Source organism: Natator depressus, chromosome 8 (assembly GCF_965152275.1).
Source record: "Natator depressus isolate rNatDep1 chromosome 8, rNatDep2.hap1, whole genome shotgun sequence".
NCBI lineage: Eukaryota > Metazoa > Chordata > Testudines > Cheloniidae > Natator > Natator depressus.
The window spans coordinates 31,954,837-31,976,589 of record NC_134241.1 but is presented as its reverse complement, the minus strand read 5'-3'; the positions used below and the strand labels follow the sequence as shown (position 1 = coordinate 31,976,589).

The following is a 21,753-nucleotide window of genomic DNA, read 5'->3' as shown; positions in this document are numbered from 1 at the left end:
ATTTTACATATCTTGGAAGTACCATCAAGCAGGTACTAGTTCCGAGGAAATAATAAGAAGAATCAGGAAGGCAAACGCTGCATTTGGAAGACTCAAAAACATCTCCCTCAAGACAAAACTGAATGTGTACAAAGCAATTGTTTTCGCCGTCACAATATATAGCAGTGAGACGTGGCAACTTATCAAGAAAGAGATGCAAAAGCTGAACGCATTTAATCACAAATGTCTGAGAACAATATTGTGAATAACATACAGAGATAGGAAGATGATTGAAGAAGTCAGAAAAATTACTGGACAAAGCACCCTCTCACAAATAATATACAAAAGAAGACATCAGTGGCTGGTACATGTTGACAGGCAAGGATGGCAAATGTGGGTAGCCCAATGTGCGGCAAAGCCCAGGATGGACTAACTAACTAGAAGCGCCAGCCATGGCCCAGGACCCCATTGAACTAGGTGTTGTACACAGAACACAGCGATGACCACTGACCCAAAGAGTTCACAGTCTAAGTAACAAAAATAATGGTAACGAGCCCCTTTCAGAAACAGACGGGCTCCTTTCTTACTCTGAATATGAAAATGCCCCTGTCAGCATGAGCAGAGTACTGTCAGTGATGGTTGCACTTAACTCTGAATGCAACAAGGTTAGTGGCTGTTCTTCTCTCATCTGAGAGGGAGATTCAGTGTCTTGGCTTGGGAAGCATCTTCCAGCCCCAGGTGTCAGCCTCACTGTGCTGGCTGACAGTTTCCCCATTCACGCGCAATACGGCCTTCAAAGTAGGCCATGGCTGGATGGAGAGAGACAATCCCTCCAGTAGCCAGGACTAATCCAATGCAATACTTTGAAAACCAGGTCAGAGACCCTGAACTGGACTGGCCCCTTTAAGAGGCAGTGGGGTCCAGTGCACCTGCTGCCCAGATGGACTTAAGGGAAGGCACCTGTGCCTTTTAAAGGGGAAGATAGTTGCAGGTGGTTGGGAGATGCTGGCAGAGAGTGATAAAGTTCCTGGATGGCCCTGAATGAGCAGGGGTCCGGAAGGCCAGTGGAGAAGGGCCAAGCCCCAGACAAAAGGTGGTGGGAAAGCAGGAAGACAGATGCCCAGGGCAGAGGGGATGTGCCCAGGTTGGCACTACAGTGAAAGAAGTAAACTTTAGAGAGAGGACAGATCTTCAGGGAGGAGGGCATGAGCCCAGCTGAAACTGGGGTGAAGGTTATAGGTTTTGAGGTCTATTAAAAAAGACAGTGTGAAGGGGAATGTTTTAAATATCTGGACTGTGTGGACTTTTAAGGGGCCCCAAACATAAAAGAAAACTGATGCAGGGTGCTGCAGAGCCACTCTTTTCCAGTAGGGGATGCTATAGGACTCAGTGGGATACCAGTGCAGCGTATGCATTATTGAAGTAATATTTTCACAGTGACTTGTGCTGCTAAGCGTGGGCCTGTCAGCTGCAGAGAACAGTGGAGGATCTCAGTGAAATTCTGTAGCTGAATGCATGAGCCTTGCCAGATAAAGCCATGGTCTCTGGCTACATGTGTCTGCGCCATGGTAATGATGCTGAGGCACCATTGCTTCTTAAACAGAAGAGAAGCAGGGGCTAGACTAGGCTTCCGAGGGTTTTGGTTCATATTTAGTGCCTCTGGCCATCTTCGGCAGTAGGTAAAGACAGGTCAGAACCAACATCACGGGTCTGGTCTCCGGCTCTGGATCCAAACTCGGCTTGGATCTCTGGATCACAGCCTCCCTAGTGTTCAGGCTAAATTTGGATTTAGATTCTCCTACCAAGTGGATTGGCTGGAAGCTATAATCCCTTGTCCAAACCCAGATCTTGATCCAGGGATTTGGTTGGAGGAAGAAGAGCCAGTCTCTCATTTCTGTGATAAACTGCTGGGAAAAGCCTTTCCATCATACAGTGACATTCATAGCAGTGACACCCCTTCTACACCTCAATCCATACCCAACTCGTGGCCTGTGAAGGGACTCAGTCCCTCTAGCCTGTCTGCAGCTTCGTCAGATATATGCTGGCCCTTTCAGACCTTGCTCTCCTAGTCTTTCAGTTCAGTTCCCACAATCCTCAAATCCTTATGTTGTCTTTCTTCTGGGCCTAGAAGCAGCAACCCAGTCCAGTCTTCTTCTAGCTCATGGAGTGCAGGAGAAGGAATACCCACTTAGTCTAGTGGGTTTCGCCCAGTCATCTCACCCCAGTCCTCGGGTGTTTCTCGTCCTGGTCCTGCTCCTTTGGTGGCTTCTTCCCAGTTTCCTGATGATGGAGGATAGCTCCCAACCTCGCTGCAGCCTCTTATTCCAAGTGTTGGTGATCTGCCAATCAGCTGCAGCTGGAGAGGTAGCTACTCTGTCTCTTAACCCCTTAGTGGGTATGACAGAATGGGGTTTATACACCCAATCACTCCCCCTCCTGCCTTTTAAAAATATAGCACAACACCCAGGTACAAGCAGTGTTTTGCCCCCAGGAAGAGAAAAGCACCAGAGACTCATTCCATGAAGTCATTAGGGATTTTCTGTTGCTATTGATTTTACACAGAAGATGCTCAGATACCACCTGCGTGGGTGGGATTATAAAGCCCTTATATAGGTAGAAGACAATGTTGAAGAAGAGTCAAGCGATCTATCTGTGTCATCTACAGGTCTGTCCATCACAGGATAGGGCCATCCGCAGCTCTCTTAGCAGCCCAATGAGGACTGGGTTAATTAGGTGCCTGAGATTTTTGTCAGCAGCCCTACTGCCCCTGCAGATCTGCCCCCACTAAGTAGTGGGGCATGGGGTGTAAGTGATGGGGCATGGGGCACTAAGCATAAGTAGTGGGGCATGGGGTGTAAGTGATATCCTTCATGATCATTTGGAACACGGGGTTCGACAGCCTAGAAATGGAGGAGATTTAGAAGTCTCTAAAACTGTCCAGTACGGAACACATGAAATGGCATCCCTCATTACAAAGCTGATTTGTTACAAGATCTAAAACTGCACTCTGTCATTATAAAACCCATATGTGAATACATCCATTCCTCCTCCCTCCCTAGTCATCACCTTTTGATAGCCAAAAGCTGTACTTCAGGCCATCAGCTCCTCCTTGGTGGTCACTGATCTCCAGGAAATGCTTTGCACCTCGCTTGTTATTGTTTACGGGCAATCCTCTAGTATCAGAGTGTCCCTGCGCAGCTAATGCCATCAGGAGAGGGAGGACTTCTATCTTCAGCCTCTGGGTGAATTGGGTTGGGAGGTGCAGGTGGCAGCCAATATTAAACATTCACAGCCTGAGCCAAAGCTTTTCAAACTAGGCAAAAGCAAGTTGTTGTGTTTGGCTCTGTGCTTGCATGGCCGATGATCAGAAGTGGGTCTGAGCTCCAATGTGCAAAGTCAATTTTCCTCTCACTCTAGGGGTGATCAGATGCAGAGTTTTCGTTCAGACCTATCTCTGCTAGTTATGTAAAAATTAGCATTCCATAGTTAGACGATAAACCTGACCCAGGGGTGTTTTGAAGAGAAATCACCAATGTGTATGAAGGCACTTAGACATTGAGGTGACAAGGGCCAGCTAACGTACATAGCTAGAATGACAGAGAGGGGTCGTGTTCTAACATGGTATAATTTCCCAGTGGAGCAAGGCCCTGTGTGCTCATTTACATCCTGTATAAAGTGGCTGCAAAAAAATATTGCCAGCCGTGTAAATGAATGGATAATTCTGGCCTGATGGTGTTTATTCTGGTGGAAATGGCAAAACAAGGTCCAAGGAAGTGCATCATCATCCCACTGCTAGTACCTAATGACAGCGAAGGCTATGCAGTGTGAAATGCAGCAGGTTGGGTCCTGGAGGTTTCATAGCCCTGGAATTTCACTGTAGGTTTTGGATCTGAAAGAACCCGCAAATCCCAAAGCAAAGATCAGAATTGCTCAGCTTCATGTTGTTTCAGGACTGAGGCATGAGCGGTTTCAGTCTCCCTTGGAGTTGGGCATAGGGTCACTTGAAAAATTCACAGACTTTTACACTTTAATTAAACTCAAAACTAGGGGAGGGTCATGTGGTGCCAGATTCTCTAATGGAAGTTATACAAAGCTGCAATCTATCAAGGGCCGGACTGAGCTGTAGAAAGGGGGCAGCACCTCCCTAGTGAGGGATTGTGCCTCAGGGAGTTGTGCCCATCACACTATCCTTTGTGATGGTATAATCAGCTCTCTCCTGATGTATCCAGCCTTCTTTGGAAGGGATGGGAGGATTGGAGTCTGGACCATGGCTATTTTCCTTCTTCCCCCAGCATTTATATCAACTACACCCAAGCTAGTATCCTTGTCAGGAAACTTACCTTTGAGTTGGAAGAAACAGCCATACACAGGTGAGGACAAAATATCTGCAGTACATTTCTGGAGTTGGTTTCAGAGCTGGCTGTGATACTTCTACTGATCATCTGTGAAGCAGAAAGGAATGGCACACAATTTACAGCAGTTTAAGGAAAATGTGTATGCGTACATATAGAGATATGATCCTGGAGGAGTGGATGGGGGACAAGAGTTAAACATTTCTTCTATAATCTGAACATCAGGGCCTGATCCAGCACTCTCAACACACATGGACTCCAGAGTCCATTCTCTCTGTCTCCCTTGGGGTTCTGTAATGATGCCCATCATCATGGTCTCTCAGCAATGTCTTTCACATAAAATAAACTGGCAATGCTCAGGTCCCCAGTGGACTTCATGGAGGCTCTGGATTTGATACCATTTCTCCCACAGGAAATGTGGCTTGGGGTTGAGTTTTTAGTTTAAGACGGGCAGAGAGAAGGATTGATGTGAATGGCATTCTGGCTATGGTGGAAAAGCTTTATTAAGTAGGAAGGCTTTTCAGCATTTCCTAACAGTGATCCGACTCTGGATTCATCTAATCTTTCCTCACAGCAGGGTTTTAGCTTCTAACACAACTGGGCTTTAAAATGTTGTAGTCTATGTACTCCATTAGGTCATGCTTGCGATAAACCTATGGTTATTAATAGTACCACTGGCAGGTAACTCAGGGTTCACTACAGGATGAAATCATTCTATTTTAAAATAGTTTTGTTGACTTTTCTGGGAGTGGAACTGAATCTTGGCTTTCAGCCTTAGAGTTCCTCAGGTCTGTGCTTTTCTGAAAGGAACAACATGATGATCAACTAGCTTTCATCTGACTACAATGTACCTGCAGCCCCTCTCCGGTATTAAATTCACTGAACTAAAGAGTGGGTCAGTTAAAAAGCTTCCCTAAAGCATATGGATGGCTGAGTGTCACACGCCCAAATAAATGTACTTTCTAACAAGAACACACTAGGAGTTAGCTGATCTGCACAAACTGTGGTTGCTAAGACATTCTCATTACTTGGCCATGCTGAACTCAAGTTGGGAGCATGATGTTGTACCATCAACCCCATTAAACCACTCCAAATGAGCATGTAAATATGTCTGAGTATATGAGTGCTTTCATGCAGATATTCGCAAGGAAATATCCAGCTATGCTCTGCACTGAATTACATTTATGTAAGTCTGGAATAACTCTATGCAAGTCAGTGGAGTTACTCTGGACTTAGGCCAGTGAAAGCAACTGAGAACAGATTTTAACTCAGTGTGTTTTCTCATTATGGCCTGAAATTTACATTCAAACTTTGGAGCTGGCCCTTATTCCATAATGCCCCAAACTAAAACACCCTCAAACTTTGAACATTTCCTATTTTGCAGTTAGATCCATCTCAGTTAGCACACTGTGGCCCAAATGTGCATTATCATCCTGCCCATTTGCACTGCTCAGGAGGCACAAAGGAGCTGGATTCAGACTGCAACTTGCCAGTGGAGAACTCCCTGGGAAAAGTGGTATTCCCTGATGATTCAAAGCCAGCAGAAATGGCTTTGTTACTGTACCAGCTGCTCAATCCACCATATAAAGAGCATTCCCAGAGAGAGAAAAGACACACCAGGGCAGAGTGCAAGCATCATCAAGTTCTGTTTTATATGCTGAGGTTTCACTGGTGTAGTCTCTCTATGGGACCATATTCCAGTGGCCTAACTCATGCTGAGCCCAGGCTGTGAAAATCAGAAAGCTGTAACCAGCTCCCTGATGGCTCCTCCCTGCTCCTGCGCTGAGCTGAGCTGCAAGGGAGAATCTAGCCCACTGTCAGGATCCAGAAGTCCTGACTTGGGACTAGCTTGGGCAAGGCTGAGAGTTTGCCCTGGATGGGCTAGGGTTGTGCAAGTTTTCAGCAGGGAAGGCAAACCACCCAATGCTGGAGTGAATGCCATTTCTCTTTAAGGAAGTGATGCCAGCAGCAGCCATCCTGCCACCCTATTGCTAGGCAGAGGTGATTGTGCATGTCATTAAGCCTTGCAATAACTAGATTAAAGCATAATCAAAAACATTGGTTGCCTGCGCTGCCAGCGGCTGATTTTAAACGTAAGAGGAGAGAAATGAGTTTTCATGGGAGCTTAATGAGTTCTCAAGTCTGAGGGTCAGTGACCTATTGCCTTAGTGCCCCACTGTGCTGTTTGTTTCAGGTGCTCTTAAGGGCAGATCTGAGCTTGATTTCTCTAGTCCTAACCTACCTGCTGTATGCAATGGATGGGATCAGCGTATGGGAACCGAGGGAAGAGACTTGCTGTGCTTTTCTCATGGCATTCCTGGCAGCAGCTCCATGAAGCGATATGGCAAGCAGTTTCAGCTAGGCACCCCAATGAACCCAAAGGAATCATATAAGGAGAATCAAGTGGGGGCAAAACCAAGGTATGAATGGAGTGTTCCCAAAATGAAGTATATTCTGACATCGCCAGTTCTCTGTGTAAATTCTGACATTCTGATAAGGCTCTTGCATTTCTACCATGTTTCATCCAATTTGGCATGCACGTGATTTCCAGATTTTACTACCTGCCCACCACTGAAATGCAACTGGAATTGTTTTAACAGCTCACAGCAACACTACACCACAGTTTAGGATGGAAAGTGGAGAACATTGTATCCAGTTGAAATTACTGGAAGGGGGTGCTCTGAGGGAGGCAGAATTCAATTATTCAAATTGGCGTTGGGCCAGAGCACTAGGATTAACACAACTTCTCTCCTGAAAAGTGCCATGAGATGTTAAATGGAATAAAGTGCTGTAATCGAGGCCTGTGAAAGATGGCCTCTTCAGCAGAGCAGTGCTCATAAATGCCATGATGGGCACATCACCTGCTGGATTACCAATGCAATGCACATATTCCCGTTAGTAGTCTCCCATCCAGATTGTGACCCACCCTAGCGCTGCTTAGCAGACAAAAAGCAGACAGTGTTGCAGTTTGAAGCCTAATTAAAATCTAAAGAGTATTGTGAGCATGAAGTTATACCTGATTCATTTTGCCATGTGGATAAGCCAGCTCTTGTTTTATTTTTTTCCCCACAAGTGAAAAACAAGCTAGAAAGTTCACCAAGTTACAGAGCCTTTGTTCTACACACGATTGGGAGGTCACTGAATTTTATCATCCTGGGTTCCTTACATTCTTTTCCTAACATCAAACTTAGAAGAGCTTACTATAAAAAAAAATGGGAGTCAAGGCATCAAGGAATCAAGGCGCTCCATTGCCCTACACTTGTGTCATCATTTACACCAGTGGACATTTGGATGTGATAACATTTTACACTCTGTTCAGTGGAAATAACAAAATAAGGTGCAGGGCTATGGAGAATCAGGCCATTCCTATCTGTCTGTCTCAATGCATATTCTTAAAATGGTTTCACTTTGTTTTGTAAAATGGCAAAAATATAAATTTCCAAAAGAGAATATGTTACACTGTAGATTTAAAAGAACGGGTTATTTATTCCTTCCTGTGGCTTCATGAATTTTGATATCTTGTTAAATTACTCAGAGGTTTTTTGCTTGAAAGTTGATATGACCTTTAATGGCAGTTAAAAGCCTACATTGCCTTAAGGATCTGGGCCTCAGCCTTTCTGTTGCTTTGTCCCCATCTGTAAAATGGGTTTAATAGCATTTCCCTACCTCACAGGGCAGTAGTGAGGAGAAATACATTAAAGATTGTGAAACACTCAGGTGTAATGGTAACGGGCACTAAATAATTACTGAAGATAGCTAGATAGTACTGTACTTGTATGAAAGATAGCACTTCCTAGAACCAAACACAGCCAGAATGTAAACGTCCTCTCTCCCCAAGTTCAACTTCTTTCAGAAAAATGAGGTATTTAAGTTTGAAAAATGACAGAACATATACAATATTTCTTTCTTACAGGCTTCTTTTTTTAGTGACATTAAGTCCCTGTTCATTCGTGTCACAACATCCTCAAGATGGTTCCATTGAACTACTACAGAGACTGAGTTTCCAAATAAGGTTAAAACAGTAAAAAGAAACAATTTCACTGGAAGTCTATTGAGTTCCGTATGTGATGCCATTATAAATTTGTTAGAATGTAGGCTGTAATGGCAAAATGGATTTCAGTGGAGACCTGAAGACATTGGGCCAAAATATATCGGTGTAAGGGAGCCTAACTGAATTCCATGAAGTTGCACCAGTTTACAGCACAGCAAAATCTATCATTGAAATGCTATTGTGATTTGAGTTTACAAAGAGAGAACAATGTAATGTCAGTGCAGCATCTAGATAACTGATTACTATAGAATTACCAGGGCAAAATGATTTCATTGCAACTCTCCCATGACATAAAAAGGATTGAACAGTTCCATAATCCTTAATTACCTTGACGTTAATAAAAAACTAAGGGAATTAGACACAAAGTCTGTGATGAAAGTGTATGAAGGAAGAGAATAAACTCACAAAACCAAGTGCATTACCATTCTATACTCCACTTAAATATGCGCTTGCTTCTGATGTCAAAGAATTTTTACAGAATAACTTCACTGATTTCACTGGAGTTATTGATTTGCACCAGCCTGATTAAAATGAGAATGATGCCCTTTATCTATGATTTACTCTTGATCCCAAATATATAGGGAGAAGAGAGTGCCAAAACTATTGCTTTTTGTGGTACTATTTCAGCACAAGAATCCCAACAGGCCAATAAATACACGTACTCTTACACTTGTATATTCCAAGAGCTGAAATCAAAGATTACAAATTACTGCAGTAAAGTAGATTGAAAAAAGATTGTATCTGGTACAATATATTTTTGTTTTTCTAATTGACTAGTCAAGAATTTTAGTTGATTGCAGGAACAATGTTAGGCTCTGTTTAAGTTGGATTTTTCTTATACTGTCAGTAAAAATACAACAAATGCAAGATTAGTACATAAATTCACTGACGGGGAAATTATTTCCAACTCCAGAAGACATGCAGCACAGTTATATATTGCTTAGTCTTTCACAGTTATATTGAAGATCCTGAGAATTTAATAATTCACTTGTTTAAAAATAATACTTTCCCTGTGGATTTTTAAGGTTATACAAATTGCAAGTGTTGTAAAAAAACACCTGGGGCCAGAATCCCAGGTGGTGTAAATCCATGTAGCTCCACCGCAGTTAATGAAATTATGCTTATTTACACCAGCTGAGGATCTGGTCCAATATGTATATCCGTTGTAACTCAGCCTATGCTGCCTCACCATAGGTAAGGAATACAGGAACATTAGTTCAAGAGGATGATAAAGACAGACAGACACACACACACACACACACACACACACACAGAAAATAAATTTGTAGTGTCATCAATCTTGTTTACCTGACATAAAGTGTTAGTAAGAAAAATAAACATTATTTGCGGTATAATTCATAACTCTGCTAGCCATTAAAAACATGGACTAAACTGACACTGGTTTTATTACAACTGGCTTATTGCAACAATTTGTAACTCACCCCCTCTGCCTGCAGGTCCGGCGTTAGATTCGCTGGGGTCCAGGGCAGAGAGCCGAAGCCCAAGCCCCGCTGCCCGGGCCAAAAGCTGAAGTCTGAGCAACTGCCTGTGGCACTGGGCCCTGGGCAATTGCCTGGTTGTCACCCCCTAACGCCAGCCCTGACTGCCTGCTAAGCCTTACCTGCCCACTTCATTTTAAGTTGTCTCCTACAGCATGGGTGAACCCCTTATGCCTAACAATCTGTCCCAACTTTTTAGCTCAAACACTCTAGGTACCTTCCCCAGAGCTGAAAAAGAGCTCCTGGAAGCTCTAGAGCTGGACCCTTCCACCAGTCGAAGTTAGTCCAAGAAAAGATATTACCTCACCTGCCTCATCTCTCTAAAAGTATATATTGTACGTCTCTGGGGCCTGCTTCTCATTTACATGACAGTAAATGTAAAGGACTCTCACTTTCAGGCCTCTTTGCCAAAGCAGTGCATAGAGGTCTCAGTGTAAATGATTATTTTCTCTCTGTGATTAAAGGAAAGGGGTAGATGAGGCCATCCAAATACTACCCAGGGAGTACAGCAAAATTATACAACACTACCTTCTCAGTAATGCCTCTGCCACATGAATGCTGGGAATATCACCACCATGCAACAACACATACCAGTCTACTGTTTTAATTTAAGACATAATCTAGGACCTGATCCTGTAGCCTCTACACATCTATAATGAAGAGTCTCATTACCAACTCAGGCACAACCTGATCCATCCTATTTCCCAAGTGAAAGCTTGGCAAGGCACTGTTGCAATCAGGTTGCTTTTTAGCATCAGTGTTTACCACTATAATTTGCAAAAAGTTCAAATCCAGCCTTAGGCACAAATGGCCATTTGGAGTCCTGGGTGTCTCATGCAGGCTCAGCAGCTCATGAGACCACTCTCTCCCCTTAGCCTTCAGCCATTTTTAGAACCAAATTCGAAAGGGGTTTTCTCGGAAGTGTTAGGACAGCCTTTTTCATTCCCATGTTGCCTCTGCTGGATGCTTCCCTGACCATGACTAGAATTGCTGGCAGTCTTACAAGAAAGTGATAACTCAGTGATATTTCCACCCTGAATGTGAAGAAATTAGGGTTCACCTTGAGTGCATGTCAGCTTCTGCGCTGCACAGCATAGTCCTCAAGTGGAGCCGGTACAGTGTCATTAGAGGTTATCTGGGAGTCAGTGCAACCCCCAAGATTGTGTGCTGGTGGCAGGGAAAGGCATACAGCCAGAGATTTAGAGTCTCCCCATTTATTAGCATTGCTCCTTCAACAGAGAACACTAAAGATGGTGTTGCTGGGAATGTAGGGTAGTGTGATTACAGCCATGTCCTCCCATGGCTGTAATCACACTACCCTGTGACAATGGTCCTTGGTATGACTAGAATGATTGCTGCTTGCTTTCCTAATCGTTCTGTGCCATCAAACACTCTGGGATAAGATTTAATTGGCTTTGGAGAATTCCAGACATCAAGTATGTGTCAGTAGTTTTCCATCTAGAAGAGGAAATGAAGAGATTCAAACCTGAGATCGTCTGTCTTTTTTGCCCAAAGCCTGAATTTTAAGTAGGTATCTCTGAACTGATCTTGAAAGAAACCGGCTTTGGAATGTGGGTAGGCAGGGGACTTTGTTAGCAAGGAGTCTTAGAATGCATCGGCTTCTCTGCCAGACAATTGGGAAAGAACCCGGTGTTATTAGGATATACTTACCATACAAGAGTATGCAAATCCAGTTTGACACATAGGCCATGTTGTGATGACAGGAGAGGAGCCAGTCATATAAAAGTTATGTTATGCAAGATAGATATCTGGAAAGGACCCATTTTCTTCTTATTATTGAGGTACAAGGCTACAATTTTAAAATCCAAATAACTATTAAAGCAGTTTTTATATATTGGAAGGAAAAAACAAAGTTTATAGCCTGCAGGAATGGAGTTCTGAATTTTGGGATAAATTTGGCACATCCTTTTGTAGTTGTGGACTTGAAAAACCCATGGGCTGATTCTCTTCACAAGTGTCAAGTCGGAGCAACTCTGTTGAACGCAATAGAATTACTCTGGTTTATTACTTACATGGGAGGAAAATTAGGCACCTAGTTTATGTATAAAACTGAATGATATTCAAGCTAGTCCTCCTAGTCATCAAGCTAGTCATCAGCTAACTTTACAATCACTTAGAATGGACATGGGCATGTTGCTATGGTCCTGAAGAGTTAAAAGGACTCTGCCAGCTTGTCAACACATGGGAGAGATGTTGCCACGATGGAACTCCATCTAGTGAGCAATTTAAATGGGACTGAAGTGATGCACAGAGCTTCTGCTGGGCCTCTGCACAGGAGTGAATTTGACAATGAAAAATATATTGTAAACACTACGCTGGAATGAATGACAAAACTTTGTGTGGGGTTGGGGCGGGCGCTACTGCTGGAAACATCACTTTAAAAAGAAATAGTCTGTAGGTCAGAGGTTTTCAAACTTGTACATAGTGTGGACCATGCATTAATAGATTGTCCCATGGATACCTCATCTCCCACTAGTGATCACACAGCATCCCTATAACTACTGCAATTATTACATGGAAAAGTGACATTAGGAAAGTTTTTGTATATATTTAGCTTCTTTTAATGTGATTTCACAACTGGAAACAAGAGAAGCCAACACCCTCTGACCAGCCAACTTTCTGCACACCAGCAGCCAGGGCTCTGTTTATCACAGTTTGGTAACTCCTATTGTAGATGCCTTTCTTTGAGCAACAATCCTACTCCAACAGAGGGGTGGATTAAAATACCAAATAGTTCCCCCCCGCCATTATGTCTTCTCTGTGTTCCACTCTTGACATGGTATGGAAATAATCTGAACGTTCTGAAGAGTTTTCATCTGTATCCGCCTGTCCCCTTCATCCATGTACTGAGCTGTGAGAGCTGGAAGCTGTGCCCCTATGCACCGAGACAGCCAGGTAGGGCAGGACTGACACTGCTCTGGATGAGCAGAAGAAGAAGTACTATCACCAGTACTCTGCTGGCAAAGGTGCATGGATGCCTGGGGTAGGATTGTGATGCTAGCACTGAGAACTATCTTCACAATGTTAGACACTGAGGTTTTCTTATGCATTTAGTTTTCACTAGGCTAAAAAAAGTTTGCTGAAATCATGAACAACGAATGAGTGACTTCCTGGCACTCTCAGGAGTCCTATACAAACTCATGTGAACTTTGTTCTTGCTCAAAATAGACAGTTTCGGTTGAAGCAACTGTCATTACATCATATGAAAAATGACCTTTAAATTCCAGAAATAATTGGCACCCTTGAGGGGAACAGTGGCAGTTGCATGGGGAAGTTTCACAGCACATAGCCACACTGAGCTCTAGCCAAGGCTACCAATATCTTAAACTCTGGGGCCTGAGCCTGTATTCTTTGCACAGCCCAAATTCCCATTGAGCTCAGTGGAAATACAGGAAGTGCAAGGATCTCATGCTTAAAACAAATATGACCAATCAATCTAAGGCATTCACACACTCCATCACCCAATTTTAACTATCCCCCCAAATCCACAGTGAATAGTTTAAAATATAGGGCCTAATTCTGATTTCATTTACACTAGTGTAGTGAATGGTACACACACTCACACCACTGACTTCAACAGCATAAGAAAGAGGAGAATCATGCCAGTTTCAATACAATAGAACTCTGTCATCAGTTACACCAGTGAAAGACTCCAGAGAAGTCTGATGATATTACACTGGATTAAGACCAGTGCAAATGAAATTAGGGAAGAGAAGAAATCCTTCCGCCCCAAATAGTGTAAGATTCCAGGACATAAGCCCTGATCCTTCACACTGCTTGGTGGAGGTGGAAACCTGAGCCTACACAGAGCCCCGCTGAAGTTAAAAGGGACTTCAAAAGGCATATGGATCTGCCTGGAGTTTACAGGATCAAGTTCTTAAATACATGCAGCAAGACAAAGAAATAATAAAATGAGGATTTCCAAGATTTACTTACATGCAATAAATTCTTCCTCCAAAATGCCAAGCTTTGCTCCTGGTCAGGCAGTTCATTTATGCTGTTTGATCAAAATATGTGAGTGTATGTATATAAATGAAGTTGTCTATAAAAATATATATCACTCCAACCAACTGTTTTCCAATCTGTCTCTAGATACTAGATTTCTGAACTCAACTTCTAATATAAACTTGTGTGGAGTCATCTGTTGCAACAGGGGATCTAGTCGGCTCACTGCTGTCTGAGCTCAGTCATATTGTGTGACTGTTACAGAACAGAGATTTCATTCATTCACTAAACCTGTCCCCTCACCAATCCACTACAGGCAGGGATCCAGCAGCAGCAGGTGCAGATAGCTCGCCTTCCCTCCCCTAGCAGGCACTTAGATTGCAGGCAAAGCTTTGTATTCCCTCCCCAGACCTCTACCTGTAACCTTATACTCATGGTACTTCCCACCTCAGCAGTTCTCCCATCGGATTCCTCTCCATTGTTTGTGCACAGGCGTGTGACAATATTATTTTGCTCATATCAGTCAAATGGTTCCTTTACCATATACAAGTTTAACTTGCCCTCATGGCATGAAATGGGGCCACTCCAATGCCATCTATACTCCATAAAGATTGGGATAGAAATTATAATGTAAAAGTAACCAAAAGGACAGCTTTACTTATAATACTTTGTTCAGTTCTGGCCATACCATCTTAGAATAAGCATAGCAGACATAGGAGGGGGTTCAGAAATGGAAGATAAAATTGATCAGTACCAGGGAAAGATTTCCATATAAGAAGAGGTTGAGAAGACTGGGACTGTTTAGTTTAGGGAAAAAAAGGAATAATAAAAGGGGCATGATACATACAAAATAATGAACGGTATAGAGAAGGTAAGTCAGGCACTTGTGTTTCTTTTCTCATGATACAAGAACAAAGGGTCAGTCTATGAAATTGAATGACAACCATTTCAAAGCAAATAGAAGGAGATGCTTTTAAAAAACCACACAGAACACCATTACCCTGTGGAACTCACTGCCACAATATATCATTGACGCTAAGAGCTAAACGGGATTCAAAAGAGCTTGAGAGATTTATATGGATCATGAGAACACCCAAAGTGACATTAGATAGAATTATTTTTTGAAAGATGGAATTTAAGCCCACCAGCTGCTGGGCATAAACCAACCTCTGCCTCACAGGGGATAAGGGCACAACTTGCCTTATAGTCAGGTTATTCCAGACTTGCTCATTATAGGCTTTCTTGTCCCTGCCCCTTAAGCATCCATTACTGGCAACTCTCAGAGGCAGAATACTGGAGCACTGTCATGGGGTGGTCTGCTCACCACTGGAGCACCTCCTCGTAGTCATGTCTGGGGATTAGCTCTGCCAGTCTGACACCCCTTCCTACGGGTCCTCACTCCCTCTCAGGACACAGTTGCTCCCTCTTCAGGCCAGGTTACTGTAGTTTTCCCCTTCTGGGGTTGGGCGTGTGTGTGTGTGTGTGTGTGTTGTGTTCTCAAAGTCTCTCGGGACCCATTGTCCCAGGAAGTCTTCTCATTCCCTGCCCCTAATGGTGCTGCTTCCTCAGTGGCTGGTAGGGGAACCCAGACCTGCGCTCTACACTAGATTCCAGCCCAGGGACCCTACAACAAGCAGTCGAGAGCTGCACAGTCCTGAACCATACTGCTGTATCTCTGGGCTACTTCCTACTTTGCCTTCTCTCACCCTGAGAGTGACTGCAGCCTCACTTTCTGCAGCCCCTTTCTACTCTCAGTTACTGGGCTTCATACAGGCCCCTCCTGTTCCTGGCCAGCTGAGCTTCATCTCTAATTAGGCCTTGCTCCCTGGCTCCTTGTCTATGTGCTGCCTAGGTGGTTAATTGGCCCACCTAGCCACTTTAACCCCTTCAGCCCTTGTGTGGGGTGGACATCCCATCACAAACACATAAGCCACTGCCACGATCCAGTCTGTTTCTGCTGTGGTGCCCTTCTCCATCCCCTGGGACCCTGCAAAGGCCCCTTAGCTGGCAGCAGACACAGGAAGAGCTCCCTTGGGTTTGGGACAAGGAATGAGATGGTGCAGGGGTTTGATTGGCTTCTTTCTGCCTTTGCTGCTATGGAGCCCTGTCCATCACTGAATAGGTGCCTGCCTGGCGCAGGGCAGCAGCACTGGTGAAAAGAGGAACTGGCGGTTGGTCTTTCTGAAGACGGGGATGAAGAATAACACAGAAAAGATGAGATTGTTAAGGGATGGCTCCAGCACTGATAATGTGCACAGCAATGTGCAAACATAGGAAAAGTCAGATGATGCCCCAAGGAGCATAGTTCAGACACGAGCATTTATTCTATTTGGACAGCAAACTCAATTTCTGCATGCCAGTAAATCACCACATCTGGTAGTAAGTGTTGGCAGAAGTAGGCCTTTATATGACTACGTAGTGCCCTGAAAGCCTCCATGGGCTCCTCTTTATAAATAACATTATTTATGCAATCTTATCAAAACAATAGTTGGAAATGCAGTGCATTATGGCTGCACGCCCTTCCAGGCCAACGGTCATTTTGCTCAATAAGGATGAAATAATCATGATAATGCTAGTGGGATATCATACGTGTAGGGATATTGATTGCAAAGTGGTGGAGTTGGAATCTGCCAAGAGCAGAATTCAGCTCTTAGTAAATATACCTTTTTTTAACACGCACACAATGCATTAAGAGGCATAACTAATTATATATACTTGAAGCCAATGGGACTACTTGTGATGGCAAACACTGCATCCAGTAGCAAGTGCTCACAGCATCAGACCCTAAGGAAGGATTGGGCTTTCTGTTTCCCAGGTGATGTCACTATTGTATGCAGTAGTTAAATTAAAGGGAACTACATCTTTCCATCTATCGAACTTGTGCAATTTTGCAGAGTGTCAAAAAGTATCACAGGCAGAGTCAAAAGCAAGCCTGGCTGAAGAGCTTTAACATTTGTAACTTTAGCAGGGTGCCTGTGCATGACATTTCATATGTTAAGATAACCTCCCAATTATCTTGCAGTACAAGTCACTATCATGGGATTTCCCATTTCTATTAGTACGGGTCCCATATTACTATCATTGCGCTTAGAAATGATGGTGAAGGATATTTCTTGTTTTCTGCATGGAAAAGAGCAAATTTATTCTCTAAATATTCTATTTTTGTAACCTTGGTAGTCTGCCACTCCCCCATAACTCTCACCACACCCTTCTTCTGTGTCATAGTATCCATCCTTGTCCTCCTTTCCCCTCCCTTCCCCGCCTAGCTTCATTTCCCCTTCCTGATTATCCTCATCCCTCTAAAGTTCCTACCAGTTCTGCCTACTCCTCTTCCTGTCTGCTCCATCCTGATCTTCTCCATCCTCCCACTAAAACAAATCTAGGTCCCACATCCACATCCCGCTACACCTCTAGCAACATTTGCCCCTGCCCTGGACCTCCCTTCATCCCAACCCTCTCTGCCTCCTAATCCCATCCCTGCACCTATCTCCAGCACTGTCATGCCACCATTCCTAACATCACACCCTTCCCCTTCCTCCCTCCCTCATTTTCTCTCCTTCCTCCCCTTGTCTTGCTGTCTCTGGAATGCCCATTCCATCTCTAATATGAACACAGCCATCCAAAATATCTTCATATCTTGCTCCCTCCAGCTCCTGTTTCTTACCGACATGCAGATCCCTCCTCATGAATATCTAGTTCAACTTAGCTCTTGATCTTCTCCCCCAAGTTCTCCCACCTACCTCCTTTCTCAGTCCCCATGGACAACACCACGATCCTGCTCATCACTCAGGCCCATAAGCTGGAGGTCATCCAGATCTCAGACCTCTTTCTAGGTCCTCACACCCAGGTTATGTGTAAATCTCGCCAATTCTTTCTGCATAACACCTCTGCAATACAAGCCTTCTGTCTATCCACACTGCCAGAACTCTTGTCCAGGCTCTCATCTTTCACCTTGATTATTGCATCATCCTTCTTTCTGGCCTTGATAAACTCCACCTTGCCATGCTCATAGCCATTCAGAATGATCCTGCAAAGATCGTTTTCCTGGCCAGTCGCTTTGACTGCTATCCCTCTCTTTGTGTCCCTCCACTGGCTCTCCTTTCTTCGTTGCCTAACATAAGCTATTTGTCTTCGCTTTGAAGGCTCTTCATCTCTACCCTACTTATAATTTCTCATTCACTACTGAGATACTGCCTATCTCTGATTAGCCAATGACATCAGCCTCCATTGCCTGCTTGTGACATTTTCAAACAAGTACATTTCTCCCAGGCTGTCCCTCAGACTTGGGGGCCGCTCCCCATAAACATCTGCAAAGTTATCTCAGCTCATTCACCTCCTTCAAACCCCTTAATAAAACTCTCCTCTACCGTGATGCCTACAAAAAGCTTGACAACAGCTAAGCTGTTGATGCACTGCTGCCACTGCCTATCACACTGACCAATACTGTCGCATTGTTTCCTTGTACTCTTTCCCATCTGTTTATAGCTGTCATTTCTTGTCTTATACTTTGATCATAAGCTCTTTGGAGCAGGGGCAATTTTTTCTGTTCTGAGTTTTCACTGTGCCTAGGAAAAAGGGCTCCTGGTCCATGACTAGGGCTCTAGGTGCTATGGCAATATATGTAATAAATAATAATAATATTTAGTACTCATATTACCATACTAAACGACACATTATTATCACACTGAGTAACTTGTGATCTTCATCCATGCCACTGAATGACACAACCATGCTGATTTACTGAACAAATAAAATAAACAGTAATGTTTTGTACTTGAACACTCTCTTTCTTTTAGGCATCTTAAAGCATCTTAGAAGGAGGGGAAACATTATTCTTGGATGAGGGATTGGTAAATTCAGCCACATAGAGATTAAATTATTTTCCTCCCAAATGTAATTAATACAGCATAAAGGTCTAAACCTCCTCTAACAATAAGAAACCTCCTTCAGGGTATGTGACAACATCTCCATGCCCAAATCACTATCTCATTTGCCATGTCTAAAGTCTTTGGAAATTGAGATCAACAACAAGATTGTCAAATAAACCCTCAAGATAGTTGGTGAATTCTTCTGAATTAAATTCTCCCTTCACTGCACTCTAAGTGTAGAGATCTGAGACAATCAGCTACCTTGCAAACTCGCAACATATTAAAGCCTCCCCATTTCACTTGCATCCATTCCCTCAGTAAAATACCTTCCTACCATCACACAAGATCATGATGCAGACTTCAGGCTGCAGAGTACTAGTCACATTGAAGGTGATCTTTCATAAGACTGATCATCAATAACTTCTAACTCACCCCCTAAAAAACATAGATCAATTGACAGAGTATTATAATCCCTTAAAATATTAATGTCCTATCAGGGAGAAGATTTCATTGGGCCTAGAGTCTCTTCCATTATTAGAAATTATGCCCTGGCCTTAAATAAATTAACTCAGTAAATGACTTATCATGAATACAAATTACTGCTCAGGGCTTGCAACCAAAGTGACTTATATCTGTTCTCTAAGAAAGATGAGATGCTTCAACTTGCAAAAAAAAAAGGAGGTCTACCCTATTCATGGGCCTCTTGTTTTAAGCAGGCACTTCTTTATTGTTTAATAAATTAATTCTTTTTTTAAAAAAAAGTCTTAGGAAGGAGTAATAGAGTGATTGCATTTTCTCAAAGCATGTGGTATGGTCCCAGATCAGCAAAGTATTTAAGCATGTGCTTAGCTTTAACAGAAGTCAATAGGGCTCAAGCATGCTCTTAAGTGCTGTGCTGTAAGTAGTACCTGCTAGAGAGACTAGATGGCTCAGGGAACTAATAACTAGACAGAGACCTTTTCATCAGAAAATCACTGGTTCAACTCCACCTCAAAACTAGCAAAAAACCCCAAGTCATTATAATCAGATGGCTGGCCAGTCACCTTGTGTTGTGAATTGGTCATTCATGAATTTTAAGGCTAGAAAGAACAATTAGATCATCTAGTCCGACTTCCTGCAGACTACATGCCGCAGAATTTCACCCACTTATCCCGGAACTGAGTCCAGTAACTTGTGTTTGCTAAAACATATCTTCCAGAAAGGCATCCACAGTTTCCATGCTTGAGTGTCTGTCATTTCCCTGGCAGTGCTCAGAGGTGGTCTCAGCCTAGCTCTGATTGACAAGTTGAATTGTAGTCCAGGGGAAGCTTGCACTACCTCTGCCCTTGTCATATTGATTCTGTGGAAAAGTGAAGGAATTGGGGCCAATCCTGCTCTCTCTTAGACTAGCACGATTCCATTACACATAGAAGGGATGCATGATCATTATTATTTACCATCAGTATTGTGGGAGCTCCTGGGAGCCTCAAATATAGAACAGTGAGACCCTACACAAACAGAAAGACAGTCCTTGTGATGCTGATGTAACTGTGATGAATTTAGCCCCACATTCTTACAGCACAAATGTAATTATAAGTGGATATTACACCAGACACAGCTATGGCTAAACATACCAAAAAACTACTATGTTAAGACAAAGGAAAAAAGAAATCGATCTACAATAAACATAGAAAGAAGACTGGAATCTAGGCATCTAATCTAGTCACACCCTTACACTGCCTCACCTGATGTTAGGTTCACGTTTAATGACATCCAAGAAGTTGTCCTACATAGCATTACACTGAGGAACATCATCATGCATTGGCATTTTTCCCCATCCTGCCTGTGTGTTTCAAGGGCACTAATCTAGTTGGCCATTACTAGTTCAGCACTGGATAGTTCTACTGACAACCATTTAACATGTTTGTTCTCAGTGTTAAAGGCATGTCATGGAACAGAAACATTTGGGGTAGTCTGCAATCTCACCCTTTAGTGACACTATTTAATAACCCGACCTCACATTGTCTAACTTTGGCCAAGAAGACCACAGAATGTAAATCATAGAGGGCTTGATCTAATATCTATTGACGTCACTAGGAGTTCTGTGTTGGAACAGACCCATAAGACTTAGCCTAGATTTACACCTTAAAAAAAGCATAGTCCACGTGCTGGTTGCTTCAACCTTTACATTTAATAAAGTTTCAGGCTTAGCAGGTGTTTGCAATTTTAACTACATATAAAACGTGTGCCTGCTCGTTAATCATTTCAAGCCGCCTGTGAAAACATTTGCCCTCATGATATTGATGAATTGACTTCAGCAACGTGAAAGCAGATGCTGTCGCCTTCCATTAGAGCTGCATTTCACACCAAGGAGCCCTGATGTCATCTTATATGCATTTTGCCGCTGAGTTTGTCCTTTACAGGTTACTAATGCTAAACATGGTGCAGAAATGAATATTGAACAACGGTATGTCAATACTTGGGCTTTCGTTTAGGAGACCAATTCCCATCACTTGGGTTTTTGGCTACTAATTTGTCGGGAAGTTAGTTTATCCATTACATTTTTAGGGTAAGACCATGTCTATGCACAGAAGTTGTGCTGATTTAACAAAAGAAGTTTAGAAACGTATTCAATTAAGTTGATACAACTCCCTATGTGGACAGTCTTAAACCAGTTTTTAAACTCCTTTAGTTAAATCAATGCAATTTGTATTTAGATAAGATCTAATTGGGAATCTCAGGAAAAAAATGTAGGTCTTTGGCCTCTCTCTTCCTCCAGATGATGAATGAATGAAATCTTGATTTTTGACAACCAAAGCTGTGTTGTTTTCTCCATCAAAGATTTGTGAGAAATCTGCGTGAAATGAGGATCACTTTTAGAGTTCAAGATCACAAAGTGTCTTTCAAAAGGGTCTTCACATTTCAACTCCTAATTTTTTTTTTTATGTATTGAAATATTGACTTCCAAAATGCAAGCTATCTTGCGAAGATAAAATTCAGGATAGAGAAATAATCACACCATCCCATTTATTCCGCCTGATAGTGTCAGGAATGTTTAC

The 21,753-nt window shown here is 43.0% G+C and overlaps 1 protein-coding gene across 1 annotated transcript in view; it reads right to left on the bottom strand.

The window, feature by feature from the left end:
* GABRP (gamma-aminobutyric acid type A receptor subunit pi) overlaps positions 1-21,753 on the bottom strand; it is a 74,035-nt gene that overhangs the window by 21,998 nt on the left and 30,284 nt on the right. The window contains exon 3 of the mRNA XM_074962122.1: positions 4,320-4,421. Coding sequence (XP_074818223.1) covers positions 4,320-4,375 — 56 coding nt within the window. The 5' untranslated portion in view covers positions 4,376-4,421. The remainder of the gene's footprint in view (positions 1-4,319; positions 4,422-21,753) is intronic.